General features: G+C 37.4%; 1 protein-coding gene across 2 annotated transcripts in view; it reads right to left on the bottom strand.

Annotated features, from left to right (window-relative positions):
- The window catches only part of LOC122093966 (multiple RNA-binding domain-containing protein 1), an 11,005-nt gene extending 806 nt beyond the window's left edge, over positions 1-10,199 (bottom strand). Inside the window, exons 1-13 of one of the 2 annotated variants that reach the window (XM_042664532.1) lie at positions 9,929-10,197; positions 9,727-9,834; positions 9,516-9,630; positions 8,610-9,340; positions 8,350-8,481; positions 7,854-7,943; positions 7,616-7,742; positions 5,724-6,047; positions 4,146-4,210; positions 2,261-2,435; positions 1,448-1,552; positions 1,264-1,365; positions 999-1,172 (exon numbers count right to left, since the gene is read on the bottom strand). In XM_042664532.1, coding sequence (XP_042520466.1) covers positions 999-1,172; positions 1,264-1,365; positions 1,448-1,552; positions 2,261-2,435; positions 4,146-4,210; positions 5,724-6,047; positions 7,616-7,742; positions 7,854-7,943; positions 8,350-8,481; positions 8,610-9,340; positions 9,516-9,630; positions 9,727-9,834; positions 9,929-9,930 — 2,250 coding nt within the window. In that variant the 5' untranslated portion in view covers positions 9,931-10,197. Of the gene's footprint in view, positions 1-998; positions 1,173-1,263; positions 1,366-1,447; positions 1,553-2,260; positions 2,436-4,145; positions 4,211-5,723; positions 6,048-7,615; positions 7,743-7,853; positions 7,944-8,349; positions 8,482-8,609; positions 9,341-9,515; positions 9,631-9,726; positions 9,835-9,928 lie in introns of both variants that reach the window. The other variant, XM_042664533.1, reaches the window with a different exon arrangement.
- Positions 10,200-12,341: the final 2,142 nt, after the last annotated feature.

Genomic DNA, 12,341 nt, shown 5'->3' on the forward strand with positions numbered 1-12,341 from the left:
GGGGGGGGGGGGAGGTATTAAGTGCATCTAAGAAAATTACTCCAGCAATTGATGTCGTTTGAAAGGAATTGGCTTCTAGAGGCTTGGTCCTTCACATAGGAGATTTAAAGAACATAAAGTTTGCATTTGCATGGAAGAGGAGTCTCAGAATTTTTTTTTTGGTAAAGCATAGTCTCGGAATATTGAATGCAGAGAATGTGTCTCATGTAAATTGTCCAGCAGAAAATAAAATGCAAAATGATCTCAATCCTCACATTGCATTTTATATGTTCAAGAAACTTCCTGCTTGGCTAAAAGTGTCTAAAAGTCAACTCAGTTTCAAGACAAAATCAACATTGTGCACAAAATGATAATGCCACTGAACTAATAGAACAAGAAAAATATCACACATACTTCGGACTAATATGGTCTTACTGAGACATGGGAATAACTGAACCCCACAAGGGTCTGTGAACTTGGTCTTTCATTGAAAGATCATTCTCTTGCAATGTGGTAGATATGGAAGAAAGATGAAGGTGGATTAATTTTATAAGAGAAACCCCCCCCCCCCAATATCACTAGTCAAATTTCACCCAAAACAATCATGGGAAGTGGTTACAAGTGAGTATATACTTTGAAAAATTACAACAATGCTACTTCATTATGATGGAATATTGTCCCATTATTGTAATTTTCTATCACTTGGTGAGTTGGTTCTCAGTTTTCTTGTTCCATTTCTAGAAAACGGATCCAACTTGATGTCCTCAAAAGCTCTTATGTCCACGGAACACGATTACTGGAAACTGAAATCATCCACAACTTTGTATAGAATGAGTTGCCCCCCAGTTATTCTATCTGTGCCTCTCTCCATCTTTGAAGGGTGATTTGTAAGACATGATCTCAAACTTAGTTGTACACCAATGAATAACTTTCCAACTAACAGAAAGGGGGTAAATATTTTAAAGCATCTGTTTATCATCCATTAGATCGTCTAAGAACATGTTAGAACTATTAAATACCTGGCCAAATGGACTAAATAATTGCCTGAGATCTTTCACTGTTGCCTCAAAAGCAACATTTCTCACAATTATTTTTGTTGAACTCCTATCCTTGTCAGCTTTTTTCGCCACTTGCCCATCCTTCTTGGCATGACAAAGTTGCAAAATAAGAGCATGTCCATCCAAAGCAGTTCCCTGAAATAGACAAGACAAGTGTTCCATTACCTAACAAAAATTACAGGAAGACACATGATATTCTTGATGAGTTATTATCACAAGTTATAACCTGTAAATCCCTGCACACATTTGTTGCCGTTTCTACAGAATCGAACTCAATAAAACCAAAACCCATTGAGAGAGTCTTCCCATTTTTCTGATGCTTCTTTATCTGCACAATGACAGAACTGAAACATGAGAGAAGAATAAGATCACAAATAATATGATAAAGATGTCCAGTGCCACAAATTTACCTTGGTACTCTGGATGTTTCCTTCCTTCATATTTTCACTAAAATGCTTTCTCAAACCCTCATCAGATGTTTTGAAATTTAGGTTCTTGACAAATAGAGATCGAGACTGTAACCCAAATAGAGGTGTTGTTAACAGATAAAGGAAATATCATCTGCATTCACATGCATATAATTATTTCAAAAAAGGAGTGTATGAATTGACAGTTTTTTCAGTGCTCAACAATAGTAGCACTCAAGGATTGTGTGTCTAATATACACACACACACATGCATTTTAAAATTCAGATTCTTGACAAATAAAGATTAAGACTAACACAAAGGAGGGAAATTCAGCAGTAAACTGGAAATACCATCTCTAGTTGAACAGATATAATAATCTGAGAGCAGTGTCCAAAAGTAGCATACATAGATTTTACAGAAACTTTGACAATTGATTTGTGCTCCCCACCCCAAACTTCCCCCCACCCCCACCCAAAAAAAAATAAAAAATATCATTCTTACTTGCTACCATTGAACTAACAAAGAATAATCATTTCCAAGAGTATAATCAACCAGACGTGAGGAAATAATGGGAATATACAAAAATAAATAAATATCTATCTATTCCAAATATGTAATCCCCATAAATCAACCACCAGCTATGTTATTTGTAGCAAAATGTTGCACATCTTATCAACAAGCCTTCAGTTGCCTAGCTCGTGAATTCTTCTTGTTTGGTAGGGCCTAATCAATTTTATATTTCACACTAATAGACAAAGGAAACAATAAGAAAAATAGCCACATAGGCAAATTTAGAAGGAAAAAAATTGTCAAACCTCAACTCTATCAGGATCCATATCCACTTCTGATATTCCTTCCACACGCTGCTCTAGTAACACTCTCTTGACATCTTGTTCACCAACAATGACATTACTATGTGACTTGGTCTCTGATGTTGCACTCAAACTAAGAATGTCGTTGGGGGCCCATTCCAAATACAATGGAGCATCTCTAGGAGAGGAGAAAATAAAGCATCCATAAGAGGAGGGGGAGGGGTGAAGATAAATTCAATCTTGATAACGTAAAACAGCGATGTAAGAAGCTACAACAAGTATATTAGACTAAAATAAATAAATGAAAAGGCAGTGACAGAGATATGCAAGCATGAAAAATAGGTATTGTACAATCAGGTTTAGTGGCGGGTTTGGATCTCATTCATTGCCCTACGTCAGGTTTTCCTTACAACAGCATGGCCCCCCATTAAGGATTTTATTTTTCTTTAATCACTAGTGTGAATCTGACAATCAGATTTTGATCACACTTTGCAGAAGTCTTCTACACTAATGAGACCTTTCGACTTGATTATTGGCCAAATCAGACCTACTGTTATTCTGTTATTACTTATTAGTTTGCTTTTCAAATCTGGTTTGTCCTTGGCTTTTCTTGTGATCCTGTCACAAGCTGATCTCCCTCTGGATTTCAATGGCTCAGGATTAGCACCGCATTATCATCTCTCACTTAAAATCATTCACATCAGTCTGAATTGAATCAATGAATCTACTTACTGTTACTCTGCTGGTAAGTTGCTCCATCATTTCTATTGAGCACATGATCTGCTATGATGCAACAGTTCACCAGAACCAAGAGCTCCTGTTTAAGTTCCATTTTTATATGTCAAGCCCACATGATCATGAATTAGCTCATATTACAACTCTTTGCCAGAGATTCATCTCATTCATCATTGTCATGAAATAAGAAAGGCCTAGTATTTCAGGTTTTTGTAATCATTTAGATTCTCATTTTAAGTAACCCCACACCCCCCCCCAAAAAAAAAAAAAAATCTCATTGTACTATACATACACTAAATGACCAAATCGGTTAGTTGCTTTTGCATAGCCTGCTCCTTTTCTACCATGGATGTGTAACCATGTAGGAGTTACAGAAATTATTAAAACATAAGTTTAGAAGAAATTGTATAAAAAGTAATTGTTTGTAATAAAATCAATTTATTTACAGCAAGTCCATGGACCCCATAATTACACATTACTTATGATAGCCATCAAAATGAAGACTAGTTGGCTTAGGGGCTAAAACTAATAACTTAACCCAACAATAACTACTCAATCCTTGCTGACCACCTCATTGTGGCTACCTAGCTAGTGGTCAAGGTAATTGATCTATGCTCAAAATAATTAGGCAATGCCACTCAGCCATGAATATAAGTACCAAGGAACCTGATGATGTCTAGGGTTCAGAAAACCCCAATTCCCGTGCTGAGATAGCTTCCATGAAGTTAATTGTCTTCCTAATGGAAAATCCCAAACTACTTGACAGAATATAGTTCAGCTGCCATGCTCCACGTATATTCAGGCCCTATAGGAGAGGGTGACTCTGTGATGGCTGAATTAGTTTTGCTTCGGACAGGTTTGAAGCTGGCAGTGAGAGGGACTTAAAATAACATTACGATAGAAGGTAATTTGACAATTGTGACTGGATGTTTCAGAAACTGTCCAGGGAGATCTTCTCACATTGTTCGTCATATCTGTCATTCGGTGTCTTTCATCCTTGTTTCCTTCCACTAGAGGCCAAGATTAGGGGATTCTGGCTTGTCTTTGTTGTTGCTGTACATTGTTCTATATCTTTCAATAAAATATGCTATTTAGATTTAGAAACCCAAACGCCCCACACCCCCCCCCACCCCCAAAGAAAAAAAAAACTTACTTGTAACGTTTATATGCTAAACCTTTGAAAGCTGCACGTGCTTCAGCTGCTTCAAGGAAAACAATCTATAATACCATCACAGGACATCATCAATTAGATAAAAAAAACAATATCGTGTTAAAATAAAGAAAAAATGATGGAAAAACTACCTAGAAATTTGCAACCACATAGAATAACATAACTTTAAGGCGCTCAATTACATTTGTTCAGAAATAAATAAAGCTCCTTTTACATTAACAATGTACCGTTGACTTTGCAGTGACAAAAAAGCAAGAAAAGCACTAACGCCCCAACTATAAAAGGGCGTGCTAACACACCCAGCAAGAAAAGCTGATCTACGACCACCCTATATAACGGGGAGTTAGCGCAATGCTTGTGAGAAGTAGAAAAAAATATATCAAATGATATAAATAGTTTATAAATGAAAATCAGAATACTTCAAGATACAAGTTGGCTTTAGGATCATGGTATCAGAGCCACAAATCTAGTTATTAGAGATCTATCAACATAGATCCAAGAAAGCTCCAAACCTAATTACAAATATAGGGCAATTGTGTTTTCTGGTCTCTACTGTTGATATAGAAATCAGATAAGGAACTTTGAGAATATCTAAGATTTCATGCAATGAATCAGATTAGGGAATTTGCAGAACAAATCAGAAGCAAAATAATATATCATACCGTATTCAGATTAAGCAAAGAAGTAAAACAGTTAATAAGAACAATAGATATGACTGTAATTGATTAAGCAAAAGAGAGCCAAATAGGGTATCGCAACAAGGAAGAAGTTGTCCTGAAATAGGGAGATTCCGGTCTGAGAGGAGAGAGATTCCAGCCCCTTGCTATCCAAATCAATGGAACCAACCACAAACAAACTTCGAAGCTCAACTCCATTCCATTCCATAAAATTCGAGATAGATAGATAGATACATAAAAACCAACTTTCCTTATGCTATTTGATCTAAGGAGATAAAACAGAGGTCAACTTAAAACAAGGGCAGGGTTAAAAATAACTTGGGCTGAAGTAGTAAATAAAAGCACGATTGCTTATTCTCATACACAACGAAACTATTTTGAGGACACAGAAGTCCAAATGATGCTATTCCAACCATTCGATAGAGAGAATGTGACTTGGATTAGCCAAGTGTCAAATTTTAGAGCCTAATTCAATCAAATATGTCCCCTTGTGTTTTGGCATGCATTCAATGTATGTCCATGCACGTCTATGGTATTTCAACCACTATTATGTAGTCTCCAAAACCCTGATTTTGCAAAGCTCTGTTTGCCCATTTGGCAAACTCTATTTGAGATGAAATTTGATATATGAGCAGGAGATGCTGGTGTCTGTCCACAAAATTTGGGCCCTAACTGAACTGCCACATGGCATATATTTGGGTCACACAGGAAGGCCTTTGTATGTGGGCCGCCCAGGAAACATGCCCCCAAAATTAAAAGGAAAAGCAAAATGAAATCTAATTATTGTTGGGTAACAAGATAAAGGTGATATTCAGAACATTTTTTCATAATAAACACAAAGAAGAAACACCGCCACCAAAAAGATAAATGATAACACACATACCAGTGCCAATGTTTTTGTTGGGGGGAAAATAATTTTATCCAAACTCCCAAACTTCCCAAACATCTTAGCAAGATCTCCTTCAGAAGAACCATATGGTAAATTCTTCACTAATAGAACATGGTTACTTCTTCCAGTGCCAACAGTTTTCTCAACAGCTAATCCCTCCAATGCAGCAACATTTACTCCCGCGTTATTCAGAGCATTTTTGGTCTCTGCAATCACTTGAGTTTCTCCCAAAGCAATACGCACAGCAAGATCATCTGCTTCACGGTCAAGCAGATCACTTTTATTAACACCAAGTGTCCTGGCAATGTTTTCAACAACCTATTCAAATGAATAAGAAAAAATGAGAATAAATTTTTATAAGTAGGCCATTCAAGAAAGTTGAGTTTAAGAATTCGCTCATGTAAGGCCACAAACAAAAGATTAAGAAGTAATAAATCAGAGAACCAAGCACAAACATAAAATTCTATGGATTTACTTGGAGATCTCATTCCAGACTTCAAAATCCGAATAGTTAAGTGGTACGTATTTACATCAATCAACTAACGATACATTAAAATTAGGTAAGGATGTATGAAAAGAACAACCAGATTACACAGAAGAAGAAAAAACCTGTAAATTAACATTAAAAAAAGGAAAGAATATCTCTCTGTTGACTAGTCTTGAATGATTTCCCACCACTGGATTCCCCTTCAGGAAGGCTTCCGGTCCCTGAAATTCTTTGGTGGGGACAGTCCAGTGTCCTCCCCATTATGGAGACCCCATAATCAGCAATCAGCTAAAGCCAGCCTCTAAATGTTGCTTGCTAATTTGAATCCTCTGTTTTGCAGCAGCTCTAAAGCAAGAACTGTGCTAATAGGCATGGGCTGAAGCAAATATCTGAATCTTGAGAGGAGCTTAACAACTTCACGTGAGAGCTGTATCCCTATGATCAGGGCCTAAGAAAATACACTTCAATCAAGAACCTTTAGCGTCATTATTCCACAATCTTTGTTTACATCATGAAACATCCAAAAAAATGATGTCGATGGCCTGCAGTAGATTTGCCAATTCATATAACTCCCAATCAAACAAATTCCTCTTGAAAAACAGCCTAATGCTAATATCCCATTGCAGATTTCCATGTAATGTTGTACACAGAACATTCTTCACGAAGACTAAAATATAGAACCTAGGATAAGCTGAAGTGAGATGTACAAACACCTCTTCTATCCGCGCTTGATTTAAAAGTAAAACCCAACCTCATTCCAAGACCAGCACATCACGTCTTGATGAAAATCAGTCAAACTTGTGAAATTAGGCTGACGAACCATATTGAAAGACATACTAACATACTCCCTAGTAATGGGATCATAGTTGTCATGGCGTCTAGGCGACCTAAGGCATTGGAGGGGGGGTTGGACACAAGGCAACACCAACAATGCATCCAAGGCACCCGCCTAGGCGACCAAGGCTCCTGGATGCGATGCCTTGACAACTATGATTGGGATTTCCATTGTAGGGAAATGTTTATTATTCTTGTTAAACGTTTTGTGAAACCCAGATTGCAATTTCTTCTTTTGCAGCAAACTTGCAAGAAGGAAAATCTGCTAGCCACTGAATAAAATTAGTAACCTCTGACTTAATTTCAGCATAATGTTTTGCCAGCAGAAAGAATAGCTAAATGGACAGGCTGTGTCTAATATTACCAACAGCCTACACTTGATGAGTATCAACTGAATTATAAAAAAATAGGCAGCGGAAGTAATTTCCTCATCCAGGTGCATATATATACATATATATATATATATTTTTTATTTCATGAACAGTTTCTCCTTAGCACCATAATCTCACTGATGAAAACAACTATATATATATATATAATTGGAAAATTTTGAACCGAGACATACCGTATCAGGGCGCATGAACAAGCTGTTCCATGCTTGTGTATCTCCTCCACTTGCTTCAGATGCTTTCTTCTGTTCCTCCCTCTTTTGCTTAAAAGTTTTTGAAGTTTGACCAGCAGCAACACTAGACCTGAAAAATCAGCAAACCCAAACATAATTCAGTTAAAGAATGATTCTAAAATCAATGAACAATCAAAACTTGGAAACATAACATAAGCTGTAAGATCTTAGCACTACTGACTGTTGCTTCTCGGAAGGATTTTGTTGCTTTGCCGGCATAATGTGCAGCAATCTGCCTTGGAAAATAGAATTGTCTAATTCTTCCAATGCCCTGAAGAAAAAAATTAAATAAAAATGACTATAAAAGGACATCAGTGAAAGTGGTTTTCATGTCAGTAGGTGATACACATCCAAAACATCATGAAAAAGTCATCATATTAAGAAACAAGAAACAGGCATGATCTAGATTCTAGAGTTCAGACCTCAGAGGGTACGAGAGAGGGGGGGGGGGGGAAGGCATTAGTATATTTTCGCATCTTAGCTCACTACTCCACATCAAATGATTCACAAAATTAAAAGCTTGATGGGATCCTTACTAGGGAAGAAAAAAAGGAAAAATAAAATCTAAATCCTATTTCAGATAAATAAATTTTCATATCAAAGCCTTCTTAACCTCACCAAAAGTCATTCTATAAAAGATAGAAAATGCATCATATCGAATTATGAGAAATAGCTACCTAAGAGCAGATTCTGGAATTGTATAAAGAACGTAAGCAATTCCTTTAGATCGCTTGGTGTCTTTATCAACTACTATATGGACCTGTGAGACATTGCCAAATTTGCTGAAAAGCTCTGCCAGATCATCCTCACTGAATTCCAACACAAACATAATAGACCAATCAGAACAACCAATTGGAATTACCGACTCCCTAACAAGAATACACTTAGATTTATTTTCTATTATATCGAGAGAAGACTTGCTCGAAATAGAACATACGTTGCGCTGTATGGAAGATTGCGAACAAAGAGACGACCAGTCTCTAGAACTTCTTCTCTTGCATCTTTCAGTCTTGATGACAGGTCTCCTTCACCATCAGAGTTTTCAGAAGAGGCCTCCTTTTTAACCTTATCTTTTGGGGCTTCATTTTGATTGGCATCACATTGCTCCTCCATGTCCGACTCCTTACTACCCTGATCATCTTTCTCAATGGGTGAATCATCATCACTCTCTGAATCCGACCATTGTCTCTTAACTCTGCTCTTGAAATAATCCATGTCTGAGACAACCTCATCATTGATTGCATCACCTGACTGCTTTGCCGCATGAGCATTCGATGACCCATTTTCGCTTTTATCAATTTCATCATATTCAAGATGATTTGAACCTGATTGTTGTCCGTCTGCCTCATCCATCTGTTTCTTTTTCTGTTTCTGCTTCTGTTTCGTGCCAGCTTTACCATTTGGTTCAAGAAGGGGAACTCCCACGGAATCATTTGCCCACAACTTTGACTTGATTCGAGGCTGCATAACCTGAAGAAACTCCTGAAGCTGTGGGTCATCATTTTCACTGCTTCTTTTAGAATTCTGCACATTCCCCTTGGTATCTACATGGCTCAAGCTTTTGGAACCAATGTTTTTCCTGTTCTCTTCGTCCACTTTCTCTTGCTTCGTTGCAGAATACCGACTCCATGGTCGAGGCATATTTGGATCCCCAACCTTACGAGCAACCTGAAGTGACAAATGGCAGGTATTTCCAGTTCAATTAAGAAAGCATTGCAGTTAAAATCATGCAGTGTTTGCTTCCGACAGGTTACAAGCATCCTTTTTTTCTCCATTCTAAAACTTAAAACAATCACAGAACAAATACTAAATTCATAAATTCTCCAAGTGGAAAGTTACACACCTCACATGTAAGTCTACTGTTATCCAGGAATGAGTTATTAAAGAACTTGAGAGCTTCTTCAGATTCTCGTTCAGTTCGAAACCCGATGAAAGCGAATTGCCTGCTCTTACCATCCCTGAGAGTACCCACGAAACGGGAAAAAGAAAATCAATTTAAGGCTAAATAGAACCAATCGAAACAAAGGAAAAGAAGAGGAATTTAGATAGTATACTGGGTTCGCATGAGTTTGGCGTCGGTCACTTCTCCCTTCTGAGAGAAGAACTCTTTGAGACGATCCTCTGCAACATATTTAGGTAAATTCTTGACACAAATCCGAGACCTGAAAAAAAAAAATAAATACACACATCAGAAAAATAACCAAACGAATCCAAAGGAAAAATAATTCTTACAACAAGTGAAGGAAAAACACTCACATTCTCCCTCGGCTTCGATTGCGGAACGGCAGAAGATGAAACAATGTTTTAGACACCTCAAACGAGTGAAGGGTTAAAAAACTTCCAAGAAGAGATAGATGAAGAAATATGATCAGTACATTAGTGTTGCTCTTAACCCTACCAGAATTGTCGAGAGAACTCTCTATTACCCAAACAGATAATGCACCAGATGGCACTTCGATATTTCATATACCTATGTAACCATGAAGGAGAGAACACGGCGGTTTAACGCTTAAGTCTGAACACCGAACATACCTATTTGGCTGCTTAGGGCGTAAAATACGAAAAATAAAAAATTTAAGAAACTCGGTCAACTTGAGATGATGATTAAAAACTCGGTTGAGTTAATCACCGAGTTAATACCAAAAGGTTGAGTGGTGGTGGCTCTTAATTTTAAGCATTGTGATTCACAGAACTTATAATTACTACATTTAACTTGAAGATTTAACTTGAAGTACTTGAAGATTTAACTTGAAGTAGGGGTGAATGTTTGGTCTAGACAACTCAAACCCACCCAAATTTTTTGACCTTAAGATCAGGTTAGGGTTGAAAAACCCCAACCTTGAGTAAATGTTGGGTTGGGCTGGGTTCGGGTTAAGGTCTCAACCCGGCCCAAAATTTAACCTACATCTTTATAATAAAAATTAAGACTCCAATAGATATTTTATTTTTTTAAAATTTTTTAATATATAAGACATGAATAGAAAAAACATATCAATCAAGCTTAATCCAACTATTATAGAAGCCAATGTCAATCATGTTGGGTCCCGATTGACATTGAGAGGGGGGTGAATCAGTGTGCCAAATATTTTTTCACTTTCCAACTGTACCCCTGATGTGGCAATCACTATTTGCACTTCAATAGCACAGTCTATTGATGCTGTCCAGAGCTGCTATGTATACTACTGATCATTTTTACTGTTGCATGAAACTTACTCACATAACCTGTATTACTGTCTAAAGTTGTCTCATAAATCTCACACGGTAATCACTGTCACATACATACACAGTCGTATGCACATCCACACTGCAGCACTAAGTGGTCAGGTCTACCAGATGTGCACACCCATTCTGCAGCCAAGCATTTCAATCCACAATACAAATACGAACATATACATCCACAACACAAGAAATACGTGCTTCGGCCAGTTGCCTACATGTATGGAGTAATGCCCACTGTCAGGCTCAACATTTACTCAATACTAATTATGACTGCATCCACAGCCAAGGGAACACATTTCCAGTTTTCACCAATGACATATAATGGCTAGGTCTTCACCCTAGTTTTCTCAGAATGATCTGAGAGGCCGCACCCACGGCAAATAGGTTTAGGTAGTTGTACCTACCAAGGAACACATAGCCCCTGTGTCTAACACCCACTGAACACCGATAAAATAAAGTTGGGCTTATAACAATGCCCTATAGTGAAGCACTCATACATGTAAATTTCCCCCAAATAGATTATAACTATCATTTAGGCATTTTATCAAACATCTGACTGACGTGGCTCAATCTGAATTGTGTATTAAGGATCCCTCTGATTTTCTTATATACATATAAGTCCCTGCTTCTATAAACTTTAATGCCAAAAACCCCTTATCAACTCAGACCTTTAAAACCTTGAAATTACAGAAAAGCCCCTGAAATTTCAAAATTAAAATCCAGAAAATCCACCCAACACCGAGAGCATCTGTTGATTTTTTAGTTCGGATTTTCAAACCGACTTCACGGAAACACTTATAACTTTTTCATACGATATCTGATCGATATGAAACGAAGTGCGTTGGAACCGTAACTAGACGCTCTACGACTTTTCAGAAGACTCAATCATCTGAATCAACCATGTAAAATGATTAAAATGCCCCTAGATATTTCCAATGATGCATCTTTCTCATACTGAATCGGAACGCGATGAAATCAGAACCATTGGAAAGATTAGATTTTTGTCGTATTGTTATATGAGAACACTTCCTTTAAAAAATTTATCTTCAATGCCGAAACTGCCCTTGACTGCCACAAATATCGTAACTTCTTTATACGGTATCGGAATGCAACAAAATCAGATGCACTGGACTAGATAAATTACAATCTATATTTTTTATGAAGAAACAATTTTCCAAAAATATCATTTTCACTGCCGAAAATGCCCCCGATCGTAAATAGGTCAATTTTGCCAGTTTTGACCCAGAAACCCACATCACATACTAAGGATGTATCAAACCATTCCATGCATACCAAGTAGTTCTGTTATCTCATCGGTGACACTAGACACTACCATATCATCATTTTCATCCATGTCACCCAAACTGGCCATGTCGTCACTGCCACGTGGCCGGGTTGCCAACAAGGACAACCATAGAACAACAAATCCAACCCAGGCCAACCTAGCCTT

This window comes from Macadamia integrifolia, chromosome 11 (genome assembly GCF_013358625.1).
Source record: "Macadamia integrifolia cultivar HAES 741 chromosome 11, SCU_Mint_v3, whole genome shotgun sequence".
In the NCBI taxonomy this organism is placed as follows: Eukaryota; Viridiplantae; Streptophyta; class Magnoliopsida; order Proteales; family Proteaceae; genus Macadamia; species Macadamia integrifolia.